This window comes from Phyllostomus discolor, chromosome 2 (assembly GCF_004126475.2).
Source record: "Phyllostomus discolor isolate MPI-MPIP mPhyDis1 chromosome 2, mPhyDis1.pri.v3, whole genome shotgun sequence".
NCBI lineage: Eukaryota > Metazoa > Chordata > Mammalia > Chiroptera > Phyllostomidae > Phyllostomus > Phyllostomus discolor.
In genome coordinates, this window is record NC_040904.2 from 275,458 (window position 1) to 300,480 (window position 25,023).

Below are 25,023 nucleotides of genomic sequence, written 5' to 3' on the forward strand. Positions count from 1 at the left end.
CTCCTGTGTGGGTGCCGCGGCCTCCATCAGGCCCCGGGAGGCAGGTCCTGGGGTCCTCCGGGGGCACCGTCCAGGCCGGTGGTGCTGTGGGCGGCACTGCTGCCGGGCACCAAGTCTTCCGTGGGGTCCTCTGCCTCCCCCGCCCCCTGGTTTCTACGTCAGCATGCAAGCTTTCCGTTAAAGGCTGATTTTCTTCTTTTTATCAAATTGTTTTTCTATTTGTAGAGTCTTCAAAAAGTTGCGTTTGAGACTCACAACCAAGTTGTCAACAATGTAGACTTAATCGAGTTTTTACTTTTGTTGGTTTACCGTCTGTTTGTGTATCTTTTTAGCTTATGTTTTTGATGAAAACGGTACGTGTTGTTTTTAAGACACACAGAGTTTGTCGGAAAGAGCCTCATCTGCTGCCCCATCCCACCCCGGTGCTGGTTCACGGTTGATGTTCGTGTTTCTCCACTTCGCTCTCTAACTCTCTAGCTGCTTGCTTCCGTGTCTCCGAGATGTTTGTGCCTGTGTGTTTATGAACCTCAGACGTTACCTGTTGGTTTCCCGTTACCGGGGTTGTTGATTTTTGTTGGCGTCTGCCGTCCCTCTCACCTGTACTTATGACTCTATTGTTTTTATTACTTTACTTCTGTTCCGGGTCACCTCTACAGCCCGAGATTATTTTTCAGCTGTCTCGCTCGTCCAAGGAAGCACCTTTTTGGCTTCGGAGATGGTCGGTCGCACAGACACACGGCTGCTGCGGACGGCAGCGGGGAGGGGGCGGCTGCAGGGGAAATGAAGCAGGGCCGTCGCCACCTCTGACGGAGAGCCTCACGCGGGAGGCAGGAGGCTGGGAGCGGGAGGAAGTGGCGTCATGACTCGGCGGTCCTGGGCCGGCTCGATAAGACGGTGGGGGTGGGGGGCAGCACGTCACCACGGGGGCCGCGCAGGAGGAGGGGGGTCCCCGAGACTCTGGGCTGCGGGGTGGGGGGGCCTCTGGAGCAGTTCCAGTGACAAGACAGAGGCCCTCGCCGGCGGAGGGGAAGCCCTCTGTGGCTGCACACTGCCCCCAGGTCAGTGGGGAAGGGGGGGGCCCAGAAGCCGACGAGGTGGGACGGCCCCGAACCCCGTCGTCAGCGCCCTCAGCTCAGCACAGCGCCCACCCGCAGCCCCGGCTCCCGCGTGTGACACGAACTCACGAACAGGTTCACTCACCGACAACTTCACTTCCCTCTCCGTGGGGCGTTCAGACACGCCCGGCACCTGCCTCCGGCTCCGTGCGTGCGTGTGAGTGTGTTTCGTGAGTAGACTCGCTCTCGTGTCCACCACACGTGTGTGTCTCCTGTGTCACACGCCCGGACGCGTGTCCTGCTGCGAGTGAGAGGGGAACCGGGAACGAGCTCGGGCTGGCGGGGCCCTGACTCCGTGTCTCCCCGGTCCCCATGGCGCGTCAGCAGGGCGGCCGGGAGTGCCGCCGGCAGCACTGGGCCGTGAAACGAGGGGCAGCTGGGCCCCTCCGCTCTGCCGGAAGCAGCGTGGGACGGTGCCATTGCTTTGGAAGACGGCTCAGCAGCGTCTGAGAAGTTTGACACGAACCTGCCGTAGCAGTTCTCCACGCCTAGGTGTTCGTCCCTTCTCCCGAGAGAAGGAAGCACGTGTCCAGGCAGTTGTTTGCCGAAGCTGTTACCGTGGTCCCCGACTGGAGACAGTGCAGCCGCCCCCCTTGATCACGGTCGTCCGTCCGTCCGTCCGTGGTTAGGTGGGTCAGCAGACGGTGGGAGATCGGCCAGGAGGGAGTGGTCGAGCAGGGAGAACATACAGACAGTGTGGCTGTCACGGAGCTGTGGGAGACCCCGAGCCAGAGGACGCGCCGGGTGGTCCCCAGGCAGTGCACGCCCGTGTGGGGCGGCCGCAGGCAGACTGCTGGTCCCCGGGGCCCGGGGCGTGGGGGGAGGGGGAGCGACCCCGAGGGGCCGGGGGCGTTTGGAGGGGAGGTGGACATGCCTCTGTCTCGACGGTGCACAGACGCAGATGTCGGAACCCACCGAGCTGTGCACCTCAAACGATGGTTTGTTCTGTGCACTCATCGCCTGGACGAGGTACAGGAACTAGTGACGCACCAGTGCGTGGTAGAAACACGTGCTCAGTCAGCCAGCTCTGTCGGCACGGGCCAGCCCCACTTGCTGGCTCACGTTTTCTTGACATGGTCCTGCTCCATGGCGGTGCCGCGGTCCTTCCAAGGATCACGTTGCTCCTAAACATGTCAAGCAAATGAAAGACTTCGTTGTTTTTCAAGTTCTTTGTGCAACAGTAAGAAAAGGCAACAGCGGCACCAGTATTTCTGGTTTTGGTTCTGGAGCTTGGCTTTCCTGTGCTCCTTCTCCTCTCTCTCCCTTCCTTCCCCTCCAAGCTACCTTAAACTCGCTGCTAGGGATCTCAAAGTCGTTGGATTCGTTGGCTGGGGGAGTGAAGACCTGCCTTTTGTCCCCGACCTCTCGGTGGGTGAGTGGTGACCTTCTTCAGACTCTGTAACCGTTGGGACTGCCCCCTCCAAGTGTAGCTGCAGCTCTCTACTTTAGGGATGTGGAATTGCACCAAGCGAATGTAACAAAAGATCCGTGAATACACAATTTTAGTATTAGGAAGAGAAAGTGGAAAGAACCTAACTTTCCCCATACAGAACCTGACGTGAAGTTGTAGAATCACGAGCTGCAGGAAGTACAGGACCTCCCCGCCCCCGCCGACTGGGGTGCCTGCGGCTGGAGCCCTGGCACTGGGCGCCGGCCCGCTGTCCCCCGTGTCACCGAGAAGGCCCCTCCGACCGGCGTGCCGTCTGCGGCGCCGCTGGGAGCCTGCCTGCTGCTCCGCGTGCCTGGGCTTCCGAGTGCCGTTTCCACTCAGCCTTCCTCGGTGTGTTCGTCCGTGAGCCTTATCTAGTCCCACGTGAGACTTTTCTGTGCGAGCGAGGGAAACGGGCTTAGGAAATGTGGTTATCCCATGCGGTGTTTAAGCAAGGGTGACGTTTAAGATCTGCGGGAGCTTAAAGAAAGTAGCAAGTCTCAGCCACTGGGCCGCTCCTCCCGGCTCCTCCCGGCAGCTGAGCTGAGTCTTGGGGTGTCGGAAGGAGGCGACCGGCAGTGCCGTCTCTGATTTTGATGCCCGCAGACCTTTTGATGTTACGGTTCTTTCAGAGTTGGGAATGATGACAAGAAAAGCCCTGTTTTACAGAAATTCTCTCCTGTGTACATCTCCACTTAAACTAAAGAAGTTCTTACAAGGGCCCTTAAAGGAAAGACGAAGGACCAAAGGGGTGCACACCCAGCGCCACGGGGTCTCTGCCTCCCCCCCGAGAGCGCGAGGATCAGGCTTGCTGGGCGTCTGAGGAGTGCGTGCCCCTGGGTACCTTGGGGGTCCTGCAGCTGGATCTGGCTTGGCGGGGGGGTGGTGGGGGGCCCTGGCCTGCACTGGACTGGGGTGCAAGGGAAGGGCAGCTTCTGGGTGCAGGGGCTGTGAAATCTGTTGTGAGGGCCCTTGGGGGCCTCCTTCGGCTCAAGGCATCACTTTTCCTTCCGGCACCTGTAGGCCCTGCTCTCCCTGAGCGCAGGGCCGCCGCTGCCGCGTGGCGCCTGCTCTACCGCGCAGGGTGGGTGCTCGTGGGAAGCGCAGGCGCCGCTGCCCAGCGGAGACTCAGAGACTCGGAGTGTCGGGGTGAGAGTCTCGTCTCCTCGGTGGGTCTCTGGTCGGTGTGAGGCGGTTGGTGGCCCCTCCGTGGAGACTCTGGAAGCACGGTCCCGGAGACGCGAGGCCATCCATGCACGTGGACTGGGTCCCCACACAGCTCCTGCCGAATTCCCGCCACGGAGGGCGTGGGCCGGGCTCCACGGCCGCACAGCCGCCGGAGGTTTTTGAAGTTGTTTTTTTAGGTTAAATGATCCGTGAAGTCACTGACATGTGATGGAGTCACAGTATCATTTTTCATTTTCTTTATGATTTCGAAAGCACAGACCTCAAGTGGCCGCTGCATCCAAACAGGGGGTAGTTGAGCAGGAGGGCAGGGGTTATCTGTAGAGGGGGTTCAGGGAGCTTTGAAGTATCTGTTCGTTGTCAGCATTACTGATCGGCAGTTTGCCGAGGTCAGCAAACCTTTGTTTTGAATTTTAACGATAGTCTGTATATTTCTGAGAATATAGAAAAAATCATGTGTAACAGAAGAACCCGAATGTGGCGTTAATCGGTGAACAGAGTCTGCGGTCTGGAAGGTCCCCTGGGGGAGCTGGATCTTACTTTGTGAGTCTGGGAAGTGTTGGAAGGGGGCCCTGGTGGTGGATGGTGGCTCTGGTGGTGGACGGGTGTGTGCTGGTCTCACCTGTCCACGCACAGCTCAGTTGCACTGCTGGGTGAAAATGGATCAGTGACCACTCGAATGGTTCTCAGAATCGGGAAAAGTGGGTCTCAGAGGGACCCCGTCTGGTGCCCCGTGCCGGGGAGGCAGGGTCTCGGGGCCTCGCCCGCCCGAGGAGGCTGTGGTGTCCGTGCCCATAGTTGCCAAGCCTTGCTCCCTGGGGTCACTTGTCCTGCAGGGAGGGACACCTCCGGCTCCCAGAGGGACGAGCAGGGGCTCCTGTCACTCGCTCCCTGCGGCCCTGGACAGGCTGCCCCTGGGCAGTGCGAGTGCCTGTCCCCATGGTGCGTGCGTGGAAGTAGCGACTGCGCTGGTGTTCGAGGAAGATGGTGACGGTCTGGGGATGGTGACGGTCTGGGGTTTGGGTTTGCAGTGAAAACACGAAGCCACTCGTTCAGAAGCAAGTCCCTGCACGGGCCCAGGTGCTCCGTCACGGGCCTGTGGTTAGAGAGCAAGTCCGGCAAGGCTTTGACGTTTGAGCAGAGACCTCAGAGTTCTGAGGCGTTGGCCAGCGGGAGAGGAGGAGCCGGGCGGTGGGTGCAGCCCCGGCCCTGCCACTGGGGGAGGCGGGTGTCTGTGGGGCAGGAGGGGGGAGGGTGAGGCTGGGGAAGAGCGAGGGGGGGAGGCAGGGACGCTCGAGAGCGTTGGATTAGTGGGCGGGAAGTCTGCCCACGCACGGCTGAGGACCCGCTGAGGGTCGGAAACTGATCGCAAGGACTTTGGAAGACACGGCAGGGTTTTCGGGAAGGGGGAATCCCTTGGGTGTGGGAGAGTCGGTTGAGGGATCGAGAGGGTGTGAGGGGAGGGGAGCTGTTCCTGCCGCTGGCTGCAGCGGGTGTTCACCCTTCGCTTGCCGTGGGCCGGACAGCGCACTGACCCCTCCCCCGCACTGACCCCTCCCCCGCACTGACCCCCCCACTGACCCCTCCCCCACACTGACCCCTCCCCCGCACTGACCCCTCCCCCACACCGTCCCAGGCGCCCGCAGGAGAGCCCAGCGGGGCGCCCCCTTGGCTCTGCTGCTGGCGAGCAGGCCCGGAGGGCAAGCAGCTTGCCTCGGGCCAGTGGTCGGTGGCCCCCCCAGCAGGGCTGGGGTGAGCCGGACAGTGTGGGACCCCGTGCCCCGGGCCACTCGGCTCACGCTCTCTGGTCCCTGAAATGGAGGGGGCCACCCCCCGGACACCCAAGAAGTGGAACGGACACCAGAGTGCTTGCCCCGGGAGAGGTGAGATGCTGCCGTGTGAGACTGGGTTCCACCTTCTATTTCGTGTAACGGCGTTCGTGCGCGTGTGCGCGTGGGAGCGGCCGCAGAGAGGGGCCTGCGTGTCTGTCGACGAGCAGTGCTGGCGTGGACAGGCGGCGTGGCGGTGGCGTGGCGGCGAGTGGGTCTCAGTGTGAAGGGTGGTGGCAGCCACCCGGGTGGCAGACCGCACTCGGGGCCCCGTGTGGGGAGGGTGCGCCCGGTGTGGGTGGGAGGCCACGGTCCTGGCCCGTGCGGGGCCTGCCGGGCTGTCCCTCCCCCCCTCCCCCGCTCCCCGGCCCCTCCCGCTGCAGCCGTGGGACGTGGGGCTGGCGCGTCGCCAGACGTCTGTGTCTCGTGGCCCGTCTGGGAGCTGTGGTCACTGCCTGCTGCCGAGGGACCGATGGCTTAGCTGCGACACCGTCAGACACCTTGAAAATAAACACACGGGCGGAGTGGGGCTTGTGGGCGTGTTTCCCGTGCCTGCGCCTGGGAGGAGGAGTCCGGGGACCTGGCCGGGCCGTGGGAGCACCGCCGCCCTCGTTCCCCTTCCCCTCTCGCTCGGAGGGGACAGGGGGTCTGAGGACAGTGAGGGCGGCCCAGCCGCCGCGCCTTCCCCCCGGGGACCTTCCTGCTCCGGGCAGTGAGCGAGGTGTCGGGAGGGCGGAGGGGGGGGGCTGTCCCAGGAAGGGCCCGGGTCCCAGGGCACACGCCCCTGGGCGCCCCCAGCTGCTCGGCACCGGCAGACACGGCCGGAGACCTCCTCCCCTCGCACGTCCAGCGTGTGGGGGCTGGAGCGTGTGCTGCGTGTGGGGCTGGTAGTGCCGCCCGGACACACAGGTGAGCGTGCAGCCGTCGGGCCGCTCCTTTTCTGCAAGTCGTGTGTGTGCGTGTGTGTGTGTGTGCGTGTGTGTGATCAGAAGATGTTTGGGGGCTACTCTGTGTTAGTTTGTATGTATATTTTTATGTTTTTTAAAATTTTATTTTAATTGTTGTTGCAGTACCATTTTCTGTCTTTTACTCCTATCCCAGCCCTCCCACCCAGCCCTCCCCTCCTCCCTCCCATTCCCACCCGCCCCTAGTTTTTGTCCGTGTGTCCTTTATACTCGTTGTTAGTTTATGTTTTAAAAACACACACTTTTGGGAACGTTCTCCCGTGTTCCGACGTTCTGAGAAAGCCGGGAGCCCTCCTGCGTGGGACCCGTGTGTCTTCTAGTGCCCAGGGAGCCCTGCCTGCCCCGCACTCTGCCGCGTGCAGCCCGGCTCGGGGCCGGAGAAGCTCGTCACACGGTCTGGCCCGACAGACTTCGGTCGCCTTCCCGAAGGAAGAGTCGCTTCCCTCCCGGTGTTGGAGGAACCCGCCTAGTGCAGAGCGAGTCCCTCATTACAAAGCTCCGAGCCCCCCTCCCGGCCGGCCGCTGCTGGGGTGGGGCCTGGGCGGCGGGCCCCCCACGTGCCCGTCCCACTGGTCAGTCCCTCCCAGCAGGGACCTCGGCCGACCCGCACGCCTGCTCCCCTGTGACAGCGACGGGAATGGGGTGCCCCCCAGGCATTCTCCGACCCGTCCGCTTGCTCATCGGGGTGCTCTCTCGGGGTGGCATGTCTCTCTCTCAGAGACGGGTAATCCTTGGCTCAAAAACTCCTTCCTCCACCCTGAGGGCCTCGTGCCCAGAACCAGGGGGAGAAAGGGCCGCGAAGACCCGGTCTCAAATGACGTGGATTGAATAAGCGTCTCCGGGGTCACCGGAGGCCTCTGTCTTCACTCCTCGCCTGACGCTGCCGGTTCTGCCATTTCTCAGCGCGCCCGTCCATAGCAGCACTGGGTCTCAGTGCGTCTCCTGTGCCCCTGCAGGTCGCCGCGGCGAGGAGAATGCGCGCACTGGGCCTCCCGGCGCCGCGAGGGACGCAGGATGCCGCTGAGCGGGAGCACGGCCTTCGCCTATGAGTCCTCGGTGCACAGCACCAACGTGCTGCTCAGCCTGGACGACCAGCGGAAGAAAGGTGTGCTGTGTGATGCCACCGTGCTGGTGCAGGGCCGGCCCTTCCGCGCCCACCGCTCCGTGCTGGCCGCCTGCAGCAGCTATTTCCACGCCAGGGTCGTGGGCCAGGCCGACTCCGTGGAGCTCAGCATCTCCCTTCCGGAAGAGGTGAGGGCGCCCTCAGGGGGTCTCCCCAGTTCTCGGTCAGGGTGGCCTGGTGAACCCCCCGCGGCTTGCCGAGTTCAGAGCAAAGCCATCTCGTCCTGAGACTCGGGAACAGTTCCTGGCTTCCGCAGCAGTGCGCTGCTCTGGCTTTAAATAACACGATGACGTTCCACGTGTAAAACCACTAATTTTGGGTGTCCAGAGTGTTTGCAGAGTGGACGAAGGACTTACATTGTTCCTGGTGCAGTGACCAGAGCAGGCACAGCTGGTGGACTCGGGACATCTGCGGAGGCCGCGCCCTGGCTCCTGCCCTGTGCACCGTCCTCTCCCTGGGGCCTCTCCTTGGGGCCTCTCCCTGGGGCCTCTCCCTGGGGCCTCTCCCTGGGACCTCTCCCTGGGACCTCTCCCTGGGGCCTCTCCCTGGGACGGGAGCCCGTGCCCGGGCTCAGGGAGCTGCCGGCCCTGCCGTGCGCTGGCGCACATCCCCAGGGGCGGGGGGGAGTGGGGTGGGGGTTGGTGCTCCGAAGTGTCCTCGCTCCCTCTCTGCCCTCGGTCCTCGAGACGGTGCCTGCGCGGGGGCAGGACACAGCCCGTTCTCCTGCCAGAGCCAGAGGGAGGGAGAGCCTGGTCTCACGGGCCTCCTCCTGCCAGCCAGGGGCGGGGCTCTGAGCGCTGGCACCCTGCCTCCCACCGTGGCTCCCACCCTGCCTCGGGATCCTCTCCTGGGCCGGGCGGCTGGCTCCCCGAGCCCGAGAACGGGCAGGATACGTCAGGTGGGGGCTGTGCCAGGAGAGCAGGGAGCCTGGGGGGACTCGGGCCAGAGCTTGTTGAGAGGAATTTGAGGACGTTTCAGAGCCCCGTGTGCACCAGGCCTGCGTGGCCTGCGTAGTGTGTTTGTGTGTGTGTGTGTGCGTGCAGTCGTGCCCGCCGCCCGGGGAGTCCCCGCGGCTGCTCGGTGGCAGAGCCGGGCGTGGGCGAGGCAGTGCCGACCGCACGGCGGGGAGGTCGGCTGTGGGGCAGCCGCTGTCTGTAAAGCGCAGCGGTGCGGGTCGCGGTGGGGCTGCTTCTGGTGGCCTGCAGCTTTGGCTCAGTTCCGCTTTCCCGGGAGGGGCGAGCTGGACCCCTGGGTGCGGGCGGCGGGCGTGTAGGGGCGGGCACGTGTGCGGGTGCGTGTGGTCATCCGTGCCTTGTGATTTGAGTGTGAATCCTGTACATTTTTGGATCTTCGCAGTAGTGACAGATTGAAAACACATAAACCACTATTGTAGAAGCCATTTTTGGTTGTTTTAGTGTACTTTTAAGAATTGTTCATTGAAGTTTTATTGAGATACTTGTAAATTCACAAAAATGTGGGTGTTTCTTTTACACTTTCCTCCAGGGATAACATTTTGCAAAGTGACGGTGTGATACCACAACCAAGACATTGGCGTTGGTGCCGCCCACCTCCTTTCGCAGGTTCTTTGGTTTTGGGTGCACTAAGCTGTGTGTGTGCGTGTGTGTGCACGCGCGTGTGTGTGTGTGGTTCGGTCAGCCCCCCCCCCCCCCCCCCCATGAGGTCCATGTGTCCAGCACAGCAGAGATGCTCAGTGGTTCCAGGGTGGCCACCAGGCTGTCCTTGTGTCATCGTAAAGAAATGTCACACAATTGCGGCCACATGCTGTGTGACCTTTTGGGGCTGGCTCTTTTCCCACTTTCCTCAGTTCCCTGGAGATTTGCCTGGGCTGCACGTGTCCTTGGTTCTTTGTGTTGCCCCGTAGTGGGCCCGAGTGTGGATGTGTCAGCTTTTATCTATTTACCGGTTGAAGGAAATTAGGCTAATTCTGGTTTTTGGCTATCACCAATAAAGTTCCTTATGGACATTGTGTAGAGGTCATTTCTCAAGGGGAAAAGGCCCCAACCACAGTGGCCGGGACACACGGTCGCTGTGTTCCTGGTTTCACGGAGAACTGGGGGCCTGCCCGTCGCACATCCCGCCGGCAGCCCCGCAGCCCCCGGCCCCGCCGCGTCCTCACCAGGGTCACTCACTGGTTGTTGCCGGTTTTCTGTTGTATGCCGTTTGGAAGCTTAAAGGTTTTGTTTCCTGGAGTCTGTGAATCTTTGCCAGACAGTATCAGGCATGCGTTTTAGACTTCACTTTGTTCACTTTTTAAATCTGAATCTTTAACAATTTTATTAGAAATTTTGGCATGAGAGAAAGATAACAGTTACATTTACTGTGCATTTGCCGTGGATCAGGGCCACTGTAAGTCCCTCGGATGTATTTGTTTGTCTTTAGCATTTTCACTTGTGCGGTCTAGGGCCGTTGGGGTGTTTGGGGCCCTGACTGCATGGAGGGGGGCTGGTCGTGGACGCCTGGGACTGGCTGTCGTCCAGGCCGCCCTGCTCCCCTGGGGACGGGTCTCCGCTGACGAGGGGGAGTCGTGCTGCTGTTCGTCCTGCTCCCTCGAGAGAGCGAGTCACAGCCCACGTCTCAGCCTCCGTCTCCGTCTCAGTGCGTGCGGGCTCTGCTCTGTTCAGAGCCGGCTGGTCCCGGGACACTGGTGTGACCGGCCGGCCTCCCCGGCTCCCTCAGCCGCACGTGCCCCAGGGGCCTGTGTCCCCCGAGACCAGGTGCCCGTGTCCCCCCGAGGCCAGGTGCCCGTGTCCCCCGAGACCAGGTACCCGTGTCCCCCCGAGGCCAGGTGCCTGTGTCCTTGTGTGCACAGGCCAGTCCTTCACCTCTCTGCCCCCCCCCCCCCCCCCGTGCTCATCCCTGGGCAGCTTTCAGGTGACGCGTCTGTTCCTGTTTTGTGTGTTGACAGGTGACGGTTAAAGGGTTCGAGCCGCTACTCCAGTTTGCCTACACGGCTCGGCTGCTGCTCAGCAAGGACAACGTGGACGAGGTGTGCAGGTGCGTGGACCTTCTAGGTGTGCACGACATCGAGGAGTCCTGCTTCCAGTTCCTCAAATTTAAGTCTCCGGACCCCTCTGCGGAGCAGCAGGAATGCCCAAGGGAAAAGTGCTTCCCGCCGCACTGTCAGAACGCAGAGCTCAAACTTTCACTCCTGGACCGGAGGGACGCAGACATTGATGAGGTGGAGGAGCTTTGGAGACACGGAAACGCTCCGACCCCCCAGTGCAAGCTGCGGGAATGTCCAGGAGACACAAAGACGCCGCCGCCCCTGCAGGACGGTGCCGGCCAGACGTGGGAGGCCATGTGCCTAGGGAAGGACGCCGCTCTGGCTCTGCCGTCCTTGTGCCCCAAGTACAGAAAGTTCCAGAAGGCGTTTGGGACGGACAGAGTCCGCCCTGTGGAGCCCGGGTTCGGAGACGGGCACGCGTCCCTGCAGGCAGGCGAGACGCCTGCGGGTGAGTGTGCGGGGGGCGCTCGGGGCTGTGCGGACCCGCCGGCGGCTCTGAAATGTGAAGAAGGCGGGACAGCCATGGAGCGTGCCGACGCGGAGGGAGACCCTGCCCCTCCGGGCCCCCCGGGAGCGGCCGACGCGGCCCCCCTCCCCCACAGCTCCTGCGCGGACGCTGCTCCGGGGCTCTACTCGCTGTCCCTCCTGCACACCTACGGCCCGTACGGCGACCTGGGCTTCGCCGGCGTGCAGAGCCCGGCGGCAGCGCTGGCAGAGAAGGCTGTGTCCGGCCCAGACGCCGGGGGAGAGAGGGCCTGCGCGGAGAGCCAGGACGCGCACCTGGAATCGGACGCCGGCCCCGGCCCCGGGGAGGAGAGCGGCCCCGCCCGCAGCAGCGTGGAGCGGGAAGTGGCCGAGCACCTGGCCAAGGGCTTCTGGAGCGACGTCTGCGGCCTGGCCTCTCCCCGCCCCGCGCAGGCGCACCCTGGCGCGGCGGCCAGGGCCGGCGCGGAGCAGGCCCACGGCCACACCCAGAGGCGGTCGGAGTGCCCCTGGCTGGGGATCCGCATCAGCGAGAGCCCGGAGGAGCCGGGCCCGAGGACGTTCGCCACGCTGAGCTCCGTCAGCTGCCCCTTCATGAGCACGCTGGGCGCCGAGGGCCGGGCCGGCAGCGCGGACCTCGGCGGCGACGGCTACGCCTCCGAGCCCCAGCAGGAGCCCTGCCCCTACGCGTGTGTGATCACCCTGGGCGACGACTCGGAGACGGACACCGAGGGGGACAGTGAGCCCTGCTCCGCCCGCGAGCAGGAGTGCGAGGTGAGGGGACTCGCGGGCGTGGCTGGGCCGCGGTTTTGCCTCCATTCCTCTCCACCGGCGGCGTCAGCTCCGGGCGGAGCACCGGGGGCGGGCGCACGTCACGGGGGCGGAGGCCCGCACTCTGACCCCAGTGGGGGTCTGCGCCAGGGCGTGGCAGGTGAGGACCTCGGCGTCCCCGGAGTTCGCGCCAGGTGTGTTACGTTGGCTGTGGCGTGAGGCCGCACCTGGGCTGTTTGTGTCCAACGCTGTGTCCCCAGGGGAGAAGAGTCACGGTTCTGAGGTCACCGCACAGCCTGGATCCTAGAGAGGGTGGCCGGCGCCCAGCCTGACTCATGGCCGCGGGGCTCCACCCCGGGGCCCGGGCCGGTCGCCAGGGGGCAGCCGCCCCTGCGGAGTTTTTTCGCGTTAGTTTTTCACAGCCGTTGCTGCTTGCACGTCCCCGCAGCCCTGTCCGTGTTCGCGTAGTGAACGTCTCCCTAGCGTAGCGGGCGCTGCGTGCAGCTGGAACGGCGTCCGTCCCGGCAGGTGCCTCTGCACACGGCACGTGCGGGGTGTGTGCGCGTGTGACAGCCTCTGCCAGACAGCCCTGCGCTCCCCACGGGACAGCGGGGACTCGCCCCTCCGGGCACTTGCCGTTGCTGTCACAGCTGGTGCGCGGCGCGGGTTTGGGAGAGGACCAGGGGCCGCTTTCCACCCCGGCTCCTGGAGGGGGCGCCGGGGGACCAGGGGAGGAGCCGTGTGCGCGTGTCACGTGGGTGGGTGGGCTTCCCTGTGGTGGCTGCCGGACCGGGGTTTGGGGCTGGGAAGAGAAGGGTAAAAATAGAACATTGAAAAGAATTAAAAATCATTTTGTTTCATTTATGTAACAAACTAAGCAGGTTGCCAGAGGAACTGACCAGCGTGTTATTTGTATTTTTGGTAATTAATATAATTAAACGGTCCCACAGTTTTGTCATTTAAAAAATTTTTTCCTTTTCTATATTGATGTATATTGAAAATGAATAATAATATTTACAGGGTTTTTCTAATTATTTCTACATTAGGAAATGAGGTGTGTAGCTTTTAAAATGAGTTAAGTGAAACTACCAATTCCTGACAGAAAAGTAAGTTTTTTGAAATGCTTTAGAAATACTAGAGTGATTATACTAGATTTGAGTAAGAACCACACCTTACTATAAATCAAAGGATAAAACAGCTTTGGGGGGGAGGTTGGGTGAAAACACTTTACAAAACACTTTAGGAAGATACAAAGGTGTCTGTGGGGCATTAATACGTCCTAGCAGAGTAAGCTCTGTCTTTTCATTTTAAATGTGCTAATATTTGTGCTAATGTTTGATTTGCTTATCAAAGTACCTGCTTCTCAATTTATTGGTCTTCTGGACCCTCTTTAAAAGAGACTAGAAACACCAAAAGCACGATCAATCTGTAATATACGGCATCGTGTGGAAATTGGGAACAGAGGCCACTTTTTTCCGAGTCTGAGGGACGGTCCCTGGGACACAAAGACTCGCCTTTCTCCCCCGGGTTCAAGTGTGACCGTAAGACGCAGCCGCCGCCACTGACATTTCTCCGCCCCCCAGGTGAAGCTGCCCTTCAACGCTCAGCGGATCATCTCGCTGTCCCGCAACGACTTCCAGGCCTTGCTGCGGATGCACAAGCTGACGCCCGAGCAGCTGGACTGCATCCACGACATCCGCAGGCGGAGCAAGAACAGGATCGCCGCCCAGCGCTGCCGCAAGAGGAAGCTCGACTGCATCCAGAACCTGGAGTCGGAGATCGAGAAGCTGGTGAGGGCGGGGCTCCCGGTGGGGGGGTCCACCCGTCCGCTCGCCCCCCCCCCCCCCCGATTTTAAATTAGCCAGTCACCGTTTGGGGAGTGTAAATGACATGAGGTTTCCAGAAAACACAGGAAGTAGAAAAGAGGGTGTGCACAGACTCTTTTGCTTGTGTGCGTGTTCTACACTTTGTAATGGGCTGTGGTGTGTGAGTGGAGAACGGTTTTGGGAGCTTCCTGAATGATATTTACAAGTTGAGGAGAGCCCACCTGAGTCCCACTGGTTGAGTGAGGACTAAAGGAGTCGTGAGGCACCTCAGGTTCCTGGTGCCGTGTCTGGCAGCTATGAAACCTGACGGTTCAGTTGTTTAAATAAACCTCGGACTTGAGTAACTTGTTTTGGGTGATACCAGAACAAACCAACTTGGATCTGTCATCTAAGGGAAAAATTCACGTGCTGATATGAAAGGAAAAGTGTAAGATCTCGTGAGACCTTGAGTGCGAAGCATGCTTCCTTTAGTCAGTCTATTCCAGCTTCAAAACATAAACGAACGGAAAAGTGGATTCGCTTGCACCTGTTTCTCTGCCCCCTGGTGGCCGGCGGAAGGAGGCACGGCAGGAAGGGCTGCAGCTGGCGCTGCCGGTGGGACAGGGGAGCGCGCCCTCAGGGTGCAGGGCCGGGGCTGGGTGCGTTGTTGTCGCAGGTCTTCAAGCATGAACACTCCAGCCGTGAGTTATATACAGTTAATGTAGAAAAAACTCTAATGTGTACCTTCAGAAAAGTGGGGAAAATTACCCATTTTGTATATATTTTAATTGTGCAAAAAGAGGAAGTTGTGTAACCGTGTAAACAGATGAAGCAGGAAGCAGACGCTGTGCCAGTGCAGGCCTGAGAGAGGGGAAGCAACCCGTGTGAGTTCACTGGGTGGTCGAGGGGGGTGGGGTCAGCGCGGAAAAGGTGCAAGTTGGGGCATGTGTGCCCAGGATTGGGGCGGGGGTGGGGGTCCGTTCTGAACGCCCTGGTACTCTCTCGCGTTGTCCAGCCTTGAACCAGAACCAGACACCTGCCTGCCTTCAGGTGCCTTTACCTTCCGTGGTGACGCTGCACTGGAGCGCGGAGGTGCTTTTCAGACTGGCGGGTCCTGTCGGGCTGCCTGGAACCCACACAGAACGGAGCTGTGACCGTTCCCAGGCCTCCGTCTCGTGGGTGCTCTTTCCTCTCGGTGGGTGACAGATGGCGCACGGGGAGTTTCCTCTTCTCCTAAGACAGACACAGACGAAAACCTTCAGACCAGCCAAGCCTGTTTCGTGCGTAACTTTGTTTGTAAATGGCTGCTCAGCAAACGTGCTGGGGAGTAGCTGTTACCTTTTAGAGCTCGTCTGGTTCCAGGCCCATTGGTCTCGTTTATGTTCTTTGACTGAAGTGGGACGTTGGGTGCTGGGCACCCGCTGTCGCTGCTGCCTCTCAGGTCTCCGGGGTGGAGGCACCGTGTGTGTGCTCCCTCCTTTGGGCTCGGCCCCTCCGCCTTCGCCGCAGTAGTGGGGGGGTAGGTGACGGTGTCTCGAGTGCGGGGTTCTGACTCCAGCTCCCGCCACTGGCACCTGGTAGCTGTGGGCGGGCTGTGTGCTGTCTGTCTCGGGTGTCTCGTCTGTGAAATGGGCTCGCACTCCCTCTCGCTCTGTAGAGTGGGGCTCATGAAGAGCGGATGAGTTACCACAGCTAAAGAGCTCAGGAAAGTGCCTGGGGCACAGCAGGCTCTCAGTAACCATCACCCTCGTCTCCTTCTCGCTGTGCTGTTCCTTCCCCGTTTCCAGTGTCCTCTCCCTTCGTGTCGTCTGTCTTCACAGCTCTGCCCAAACTGTGTGCTTCGGGTTGGGCCTCGCGCTCACACTGCTGCCTCTCGCGGTCCGGTGAGGCTCCTTCCACACAGCCAGTGGAGCGCCTGCTGGGTGATTTCCAAAACACAGGCGTGTTTGGTTTCCCAGGAGGTTTTACAAAATAAAAAACCAGACTGGTCTGCCGAGGTCTGGCCGCAGCTGGGTCCAGGGGTTCTGGTCAGTACCTTGTTTCCCTGTTTTATTGATCTGGACTGTTTGGCTGCAAGAAACAGAAGCCATCTGAGTGGATGATGGGGGGATGGGTGATGGGTGGGGGGATGGAGAGATGGGTGGATGGGTGATGGATGGATGGGGGGATGGGTGGATTTGCTGTGAGGATGGAGGCCTGTGTCACTGAGAAGCCAGGGGGCGCCTGGCCTCATGAGCGCAGAGCAGGAACGGGGACGAATGCCAGGAGCGCAGCGCATCCTCTCTCGGAGCTCATGGCTGCACCCTGCACGGCCCGGGCAGCTGCACGTGGCGGGAGCGGCTGCAGCACAGCCCCTGGAGACCTCCCTGCTCCAGGCGCTGCCCCGGAGGAGACTGCGGGTTTGGTTCAGCCAGTTAGTGCTGTAGGTTTAGACTGACACCTGTGCATTCCGTTCTGAATTCCCAAGGAGGAGAGCGTGTCGGCAGCCCATTCCGGCCCAGGCGTCCTGGTCTGACACACAGCAGACACGCAGCCGCCCGAGCCCACCCCTCCGGCAGGCGGAGCGCACAGCCCCGACGGGTCTGGCCACCCGATGTGCTCCACTGAGCTCCCGCCGTCTCTTCCTCCTCCACAAGAGCCCAGCGGAGACGGCAGAGTGGCATGCCCTGTTTCCGCTTTCCTGAGCTCTGCTCTCGGGTCCGGTGGTGCGTGCGGGCAGAGTCCACCTGTGGAGTGTAAGGGGCGTGTCACGAATCTCCACAGTGCTGCAGCGTCTCCCGCAGCTGAACCCGAGCAGAAAGTGGGCCGTGTAAGAAAGCTGGGAAGGGAAGAATCTGATGCCTGAGATACCCACGTGAAGAACTGTCCCTGGACCCTGGTCGCTGGTGGCACCGTGGATCCTGTCGTCTGTGGAGAGAGAAGAAGACCAGCGAGGCCGCACTCCTGCCTCCCGCTCGGCGTCAGGGCGCGGGGAGAGGGGGCTGCGGAGGAGGGGAGGGTGCTGGCCTCTCCAGTTGAGAGTCCCTTTCCGAAAGCGTGGCCGGTCGACAGGCCGTGTTGTCCCCCAGCCTTCCCAGCCTGGGTGGAGTTCAGCAGACTTACCTCAGGGAAGTCAGGTGTTTCCTGACAGTCACTTTGCCGCAGCTGGCGATCAGTCAGGTGAACACAGGAGTGAACTCCCGTCCACGTCGCCCAGTCCGGTAACAGCCGGCCGAGGGCCCTGCTCAGCGCCCCCTGCTGCCCTGGGTCCCGAGAGGGTGGGCAGACCGGGTGCCTCCGCACCTGCAGGCCGACAGGGTGCTCGTCACGGTGAGAGTGATTGTAACACATCTTCAAGGTGCGTTAGGGGATAACTGTACGCAGAGGACACTTTCATGGTCTTAACGCGCTGAGAAAGTCAAGGGGGATGTCAGTTCAAACTCAGTACGTTAATGAATTGTGTTTTTCAGTAAGTAGTCCTGTCAGTGGCACCGCTGGGGAAAAGGGAAGCCTGTGTATCGATTCAGTGGAGAAGTCGATGGTGATGACTTTTCACGTGTGTTTTGGGTTTGACAGTGCGGTGGGGGTCAGGCTTCAGTTCCGCATTCACTGCGAGGTTGGATATGCAAATGAAGGGCAGGAGCGAAATCCAGGGACCATTCAGCTCCTGTTACGTGTTTGGCTTGCAAAGCTCTCGTCTCTGTAAGATTCTTTAGGAGGCCCACGTTCATTTTCTTCTGGAAGATTAGTCTGGAAGTTAGAAGACACTCATCTCTAATCCCATTTAAGCCTCGAACAAAGGAAATCTGACATGAAGGGAACCTTGCTTTCAAAGAAGAGAATGAAGTCACCATCATGCATTTCTCTCAGAAGTTGTTGGGGCTGCCTGGTGCCGACTCAGAAGCTGTTGGCGGTGGGACCACCACGGAGCACGTGCAGTGGAGCCCAGACGCCCGCGGGCTGCACCGCCTGTGCCCGTGGCGGGGCCGTGGGATCCGGCGCCTCATCTGTCCTCACTGGCGTTTGACTGGCGTTTGTGGTGCCGACGGCATCACGTCATTAGAAATGAGTCTGTTTCGGGCGCATGCAGCTGGCTGCCTTCCCATGCACACACGGCCCTCTCCCACTTCTGGGGGTGCCCTCCCACTTCTGGGGGTGCCCGTCAGCGTGTGCGGGAGGGACCAGGCCTCACGCCCTCTGTAAGAGGTCAGGGTCATCCGTGTTGTGCATGCTTGGTGCCAAGGACCTGCTGCACCGGCTTGCATAGGTCCGACGGAGGTCACGGTGCCTCAGGGGCAGATGGCCGGGAGTTCTGCCGGCGCGTGGCAGGGTCCTGGCCTGGGGGATTCCGGGGATTCCGGTGCCTCCGGTCGGCACACCCCTCCCTGGAGTGGGGGGGGGGGGAGGGATGAGGATGGCGGCTGCCTAGGGGCCAGCACAGGGGCCCGGGGCCAGCGCAGGGGCCCGGGGCCTGCAGGGACGGCCACCGAACCGCTCAGCACCAGTTCAGGGCTCAGTAAGCGCTAGCGGTTGCACTCTAAGTGAAAGCAGTTCTCTCTCTCTCTGAGCACCAGCTGAGCACTGCACATGAGTGTTACACGTTGCCCCGGGTGCCCGGAAATTAGACAGATGTGACACAGTCCTTGTCAGTTGAACACTTGTACAGTAGTTTCCTAGGGAGCCAGGCTCATGTGTTTTGGTTTTTTCTTGAGATACATCTTTTCCCCTCACATTCTAAAAACCTCAAGCTTTCAGAAAAGCTGAGTGAATAGGAGAATGAACAACCTCATGTGGACTCGGCGGTTGCGGGCATGTTTGCCACACGAGCTTTGTCTTTCTCTCCGTGGGTCCGTCTGTCCGGGCAGTGGGTGTCTCCCGCTCTGGGGCACCTGCCCGTGCCTCTCGGCCTCTCCTGACCACAGACGGTTCGTCTTGCTCACCACCCCTCCCCCGCCCCTTCTCTGCGGTTCTCCTTTTCTGTCTGAGTCACTGGAACCACACTCTGACACTGCACCCGCCTGCCTGCTCATGCACCTGCTGAAAGTGGACGTTCTCACCTCTTCGTCACATCGGCACGACCCCAGATCTGTATCCTACCCAAACAAAATTAAAAATCCTCACTGTTGTGTGTGCCCCTGTTCACATCACCTTCATCATTTCCCAAATGCATTTCACACACGCGCTTTTTGTTGTTGTTGTGCAAACTGGGATCCAGTCATCACGGAACTCCTTGGGTTGTGTTTTTCAGTTGCTTCGTCCGGGACAAGCTCATTCCTTTTTCACGACAATGACTTTCTGAAAAGCCTAGGCCATATTTCTCAGAAAATATCCCGCTTTTAATATTTGCTGGCCCTTCCCCTTGGTTTTGTCGAATCCGCCCCTCTGTGTTGTATCCCTGTAACCGCAAGCATCGGAGCAGGTCCGCTGAGAGGAGCCGTTGGCGGGCGTCCTGCTTCGCCGCGCAGCCCTTCGGGGGCGTGGCGCCAGCGTCAGGCCACGCCCCCAGGAGCCCCCAGGTCCTCACCCCGCCCCCCCACCCCGAGTACTTGTCGCGTTTATGGTGGTTCAGTGACCTGTGCAGCTGCTCAGGTGCTTTGCGAGTCGCTCGTTCTCTAGAAAGCCTGCGCCCTCGGCGAGCGGCCTCCGCGGCGGGGGCTGGGGAACCCGGAGCTGCCGGACTGTCGCTGCGTGCCCGCGATTCCTCCTCCGGGAGAGCCTTCTCCCCTTCTCTCGGCCCTCGCCCCTGCAGGCTCCGTTCCGACCACTGCGGGCTCACGGGGGCCTTTCTTCCTAATTTAAGTTGTCGGAGTCCAAAACGGTCATTGATCTTTTTTGTGTTGGCATTTTTCCAACTTGACCAGGGAGAGCCCCCTGAAGCCAGCTCCGGTGGCCTTTGGATGTGACCCCACCGGTGACTTTGTGCCACCCGCAACTTGCCACGGGCTCGCCCGGAGCGCTCCGGTTCCGGGATCCGGGTCGCCCTCTGTCTGAGACTCCCTGGGTGCTCTCAGCAGATGCCAGACTTGAGAAGGCGTGCCTGCTGCCGGAGCGCGGGGGGGTGTGCGTGTGCTGCCCATACTGAACCCGGCCAGTGGGGGGGGGGGGGGGTCCTGCTGCCTGCAGCCTGCGGGCAGGTCTCCAGAGACGGGCGTTTCGTGTAAAAATCCGAATTGGAGAACCTTTTACAATATAAAAATTTAGTGCTTTGTAGCCACTGTACATTTTCTCAAAATTTTAGATGCCATGAAGAATCTAAAAACTGCCATAGTTGGATTTACAGTTTTTTAGAAAAACTTTCATATAAAACAGTACTTTTTTTATAAAGCAACTTTCCTTTTACCCTTTCAGCGACTTTTGTTCCAGAAAAGAATCTATTTAGAGGATTATCACTGTGAAGTCACCCACCTAACTATTAACTGGCAACTTTAGCTTTTATTTTATTTTTTCAAATTTTTGATTCTTTTTTTAAGATTTTATTTTGTTTATTTATTCACCTTTAGAGAGGGAATGGAAGGAGAAAGAGAGAGAGAGAGAAACATCAATGTGCGGTTGCTGGGTGTCATGGCCTGCAACCCGGGCATGTACCCTGACTGGGAATCGAACCTGCGACACTGCAACTTTAGCTTTTAAGAACCTGCCAATGAGCAGAAAACCGAGAGTTGTCATAACTTCTCAAGAGAAGCCTTTGACCTTCCCCCAGCACCTCTTTCCTCTCCCTTACCGCGCCCGGCTGGGTAACCTGGTGACCTGGCTCCCTGGCTCCGCCCAGTGGGAGGCCAGGGTGCAGTGGGCAGCAGGAGGGATGGCGAGGGGAGGTGTGCTTTCAGCGGCGGGGGGGTGTGCAGGAACCAGCAAGGCTGCTGGAAAAATTCTGTGCCAGACTTTCCTGTAGAGATAAAAGTTAAATAATAATAGTAATAATAACAGCAACAAAAATAATTGACAGGCTGAACACCCCCCCCCCCGCCACACACACACACACACACACACACACACACTTCTTCCCACGTCAGTAACTCGGACGTTGGCTTCCTGAGCCTGGCCACACCCAGCCTGCATCTCCCTGTCACGTGGGTGCAGTGTGGCTCCAGCCAGCAGCGAGTGGACTGCGGGGCTGGGACTGCGTTCTGAAAGCATCTGGCGTGGTGTTTGGCACAGAGCGAATGCCCAGCAGACTGTCGTCACTATCAGCACCTTTGGGTGATTTGTGCGACAGTTCTGATGGGCATGCTTGCACTTTTTGGGTTCTGTTTTAACCAAAACGTCAAGTGCACACTTGTTCACCTGTAATCCGTATACCCAGAAAGTCCTGAAGAGTACAAGTGTGTCACCCACGGTTTTGGTCAAAAAACGGATGCAGATGACACGGGGCTGTGTTATTTTTCCTACTTTGCACACTATTTGCTGTTTTAATATGTTTCATTTAGAAACGTCGAGGTGTCTGATGTGAGGTGCTTGCTCAGACCCTGCCAGAGGAGTGGTGTGTGCATCCGTATCACTTACCTAAATTCCAGAAAGTCCTGAGTCCCAGCACACACCCGAGCCTACGAGTTCTGGAGGAGGGGCCTGAGGCGTCCACGTTTCAGTTGAACTGAAAGGGAGAGTTCCCGTGGTCTTGTTTAAGACTTGGGAGGGAGCTGTGGACACGAGCGCTGGGCCCCCTTGGCCGTGCCGGCCGGGCTAACGAGCTGAGGGCTGTGTTCTCTCTGCCCCCGCAGCAAAGCGAGAAGGAGAGCCTGCTGAGGGAGCGGGACCGCATCCTGTCGACGCTGGGCGAGACGAAGCAGAACCTGACGGGCCTCTGCCAGCAAGTCTGCAAGGAGGCGGCGCTGAGCCAGGAGCAGATCCAGATCCTCGCCAAGTACTCGGCCTCGGATTGCCCCCTGTCCTTCCTGGTTTCTGAGAAAGGCAAGAGTGCGAATGCGTCTGATGGCGCTGCCGCGTTTCCGCCAAGTCTGAGTGTCCTCGGGGGTCCTGCCGCCGGGCCGCCCGCGGGGGAGGGAGGCCCCTGCGGCCCCTGCGGCCCCAGCGGGAAGGGCAGTGCGTCAGGCTGCACGCTGGGCCAGGAGCCCGCGGGGCTCACGGAGCCGTGCCGGCCGGGGGCAGGCCTGGCGGACGTGTGTCAGCAGATGACGGACAAGTGCTCCACCGACGAGTGAGCGCGCCCACTGCCTTCCAGCCGTCGAGTCTCCTGCTGAAGCTTCGGCCTTGGCCTTGAAACCTGGCGCAGGCACTTGTCTCTGAGCAGCGCCGCTCCCTCCCCGGGTCGTTCGCGGGCCAGGGAGCTCCCGAGCAGTCGGCCCCGGCGTGTTCTCGGTGCCACAGGAGCCGCAGGAGCCACGTGCTCCCCGCACCCCGAAGAGTCGCGTGTGAGAATGCAGCGATGACGACTCTCAGTGACAGCTCTTTCCCTCACTCAGGACAGAGATGTGAATGGAGACGGGATCCCATCAGACAGTGAGACGCCGCGAGGCCTCTGCCTGCGGACAGACCCGCTGGAGAGGCAGCCGGGCCAGGGGGCCCACTGGCCTCCGCAGCGTTCTGACGCCAGCAGGGACGTGTCCCCGGCGGAGGGGCGCCAGAGCTCTGCTTGGAAGGGGGTGCCTGCTTCCTGGGGTGTTCGGGTGGGGCGGTTCGCTCTTCGGGCTCCACCAAATCCAGGGAGCAGGCGGCCTGCCCGGGACCCTGAGCCACACTGGGACTCGGGGGGGACAGGCAGGCGGGCGGCCTGGGGCAGCAGCTCCTGCTGCGTGTCAGTGTCGACGGTAGAGGCTCTGGGAAGCTTCATGCTCCCTCTTTCTCCTCAGTCTCTCCCACGCCTGGGTCCACCAGGGTCTCGGTTTCCCGGCACCCTGTCCCCGTGCAGGAGGAAGTGGGACTGGGGTGCAGGGCCCGAGTGCACGCCGACCGGGCCGCTGCGGGCTCCCTGGACGCCCGAGAGCCAGGCGTCGGGGCGGTGGCCACCACCTGTCCCCCCAGGTGAGGTCTGAGGGCTCACTTGTAAGCAGCCTCGTTCTGGGTGAAGATGCCACTGGCACAACCGTGTGGGTTTGTGAGACAGGAAGACACTCGGCCCTCGTTTCCCTGGGGGTTTGCAGGGGAACCCCCTGGGCGGGTGGGTCAGGGCACACGGGCCATGTCGCCTCAGGCATGTCATAACGCCCTCCGTGTGCACCCAGCCCTGCTCTAAAACACTGCTGTTCGCCCGAGGGCTCGCCCGTGACGCTTTGCGGTGCTCCTGGGGCGGCCGGGTGTCGGACTGGTCGGAGAGCCGGTCGGTGAGAGCTGGGGACTGCCGGCTTCCCGCCGCTGGGAAGACTGCGTGTGTCCCCGGCACAGAGGCCTGTGCGGGGAGGGCCCAGTGTTAGCGGGTGCAAGGGGTCATTGATGGTGTTGGGGTCGACTTACCTGTCCCGAGAGAGAACTAGCTGGGCTTGCCCGCATTCCAGAGGCTTCTGTAAACACGCTCAGGTGTGTCAGGGCGAGTGGCGCCGTGTGAGGCACGCCCACCCCATAAAGTGTGCACACACACGTCCCACGTACCTGTTCCCTCGACGCTCGTCATTTTAGGGTTTAACTTCAAGACACAACGTGGAAACGTCTCTGGGTCACAAGACGTAACTCCCACACCAGCCAGGGAGCCCCGATTCCTACCTCAGTGGCACCCGCGCCCCGGCTGCCCGTGCGCACGGCCCGAGAGCTCCCTTCCTGCTCGGTGGCCAGGCCTGTGCGTCTCCAGAGTCGAAACGTGGTTTGTCAGGCGTTTCATTTGAATTTATCTCCGCATACGAGCAGCTTAGCATTAGGGGTTTATTTCAGCGGTGTTCTGACGATTGGCCAAGTGTGATGTGTCATAAAACACAGCGCTGGGTTCGCAGCCAGCATGCAATACCAGTAACCACGCTACCTCACTCCTCCTCGGTCTGCACTCACAGGGGGGCGGACGGGCGGACGGACGGCAGCGGAGCCCCTCTCTCTCGGGCCGTCGGGTGGGAGACCCTCCTGTCTGCTGCGCACCGTCACACACCTGTGCCTCTCTTACCTTCTCAGCAAGACTTTCGTAATGATCAGTTTTAAGTTGACTTTTTTGAGGGTGTGGAAGACAAGTGACAGGACAGGGTGCGCGCAGTGTGCCCCTCTCCTTCATGCAGAGTTCCGGAAGGCTTGTTCCTGGTCGGCGGGCGGTCCCGTCCGGGGCCGTCACCCCCGTGTAAACCGGCCTTCCCGACGCCTCCCGGCCTCCCAGAGCCCAAGTGTCCGCCTCGTCTCCGTGCACCCGCAGCGGCTGGCTCGTGCTTAGCTCGTCCCGTGCGAGCAGACGTGGGCGCAAGCCCCGATGCCCATTTGTAGCGCCTGACCACGGTGTGCGGGCGGCCGGCGTCCAGCCGGCTCGGAGCGGGGAGGCAAAGGTGAGCGGTGGGCGGCCGGGCCGGGCTGCAGGGCAGGCGGACACTCGGCCACGCTGACAGCTCGGGGAGAAAGTCAGACGACGGCAATGTTACCATGAAGTCTCAGGTGAACTTTTCTCAGTTACAGAACATCTATTTTGAATTTGTAAATATTTTAAGTGTTTTATTAGGCATGTAATAAACTATTCTTTGAAACCTGTCAGGTAAATGAAAATTTAAAGCCGTAACGGCATACTTATTGTAAATAAACATCTGTTGATTTTTTTGTATCTTTCTTAATATAATTTTCTAACAATGCAATAAAACCACTAAATTTATATATCCATGTTGTATTAAGGTCATGGTTCATTGAAAGTAAACATTCATAGTATTTAATTTATATTTCCTCCCTCATGTGCTCATCCAAATGTAGCAAAATGACAACTGTTAGATGTTGGCGATGAATCAACAGTTAAATAAAATTCCTTGAAACTGCTGCTGATCCAACGGCGTTGTACTTTCCACTTCCGTCTTGCCGTCTTGTGCGAGCTCTGCCACCTCCCTGCGTCGGTCAGTAACGGTCGTGACTGTGGCCTCTGAGGACTCTGATGAGCTGGTCTCCTGCAGGGACGCTACTGTCACTGTGATAAAAGCTTAAAAGGGTGCACAGCTGTGGGGGGCCCTCGGACACCACGGATGAGAATAAGTCCACCAAGCCCTGATCTGCTTGGGGAGGAAGGGTGGCCGATCTCTCAGAGGGGAAGGGCCAAGAGCCTTTTCCTCAGTGGGCTTTTATTGGGTTCATTTGCACAGGAACACAGGTAAAGCTCGTTCATCATTGTCAGGCAGTGAGGACCAAACAACAGATAACAAGGAACTCTGAGGACTTATTCTGAGTCGGTCAGATAGCCAAAGAGCTATAAAAC

At 60.1% G+C, this 25,023-nt stretch overlaps 1 protein-coding gene across 1 annotated transcript in view; it reads left to right on the plus strand.

The window, feature by feature from the left end:
• The window catches only part of BACH1 (BTB domain and CNC homolog 1), a 33,499-nt gene extending 11,464 nt beyond the window's left edge, over positions 1-22,035 (plus strand). Inside the window, exons 2-5 of the mRNA XM_028503970.2 lie at positions 7,480-7,774; positions 10,573-11,928; positions 13,509-13,715; positions 21,428-22,035. Of these exons, the coding sequence (XP_028359771.1) occupies positions 7,538-7,774; positions 10,573-11,928; positions 13,509-13,715; positions 21,428-21,868 (2,241 nt within the window). The 5' untranslated portion in view covers positions 7,480-7,537 and the 3' untranslated portion in view covers positions 21,869-22,035. The remainder of the gene's footprint in view (positions 1-7,479; positions 7,775-10,572; positions 11,929-13,508; positions 13,716-21,427) is intronic.
• Positions 22,036-25,023: the final 2,988 nt, after the last annotated feature.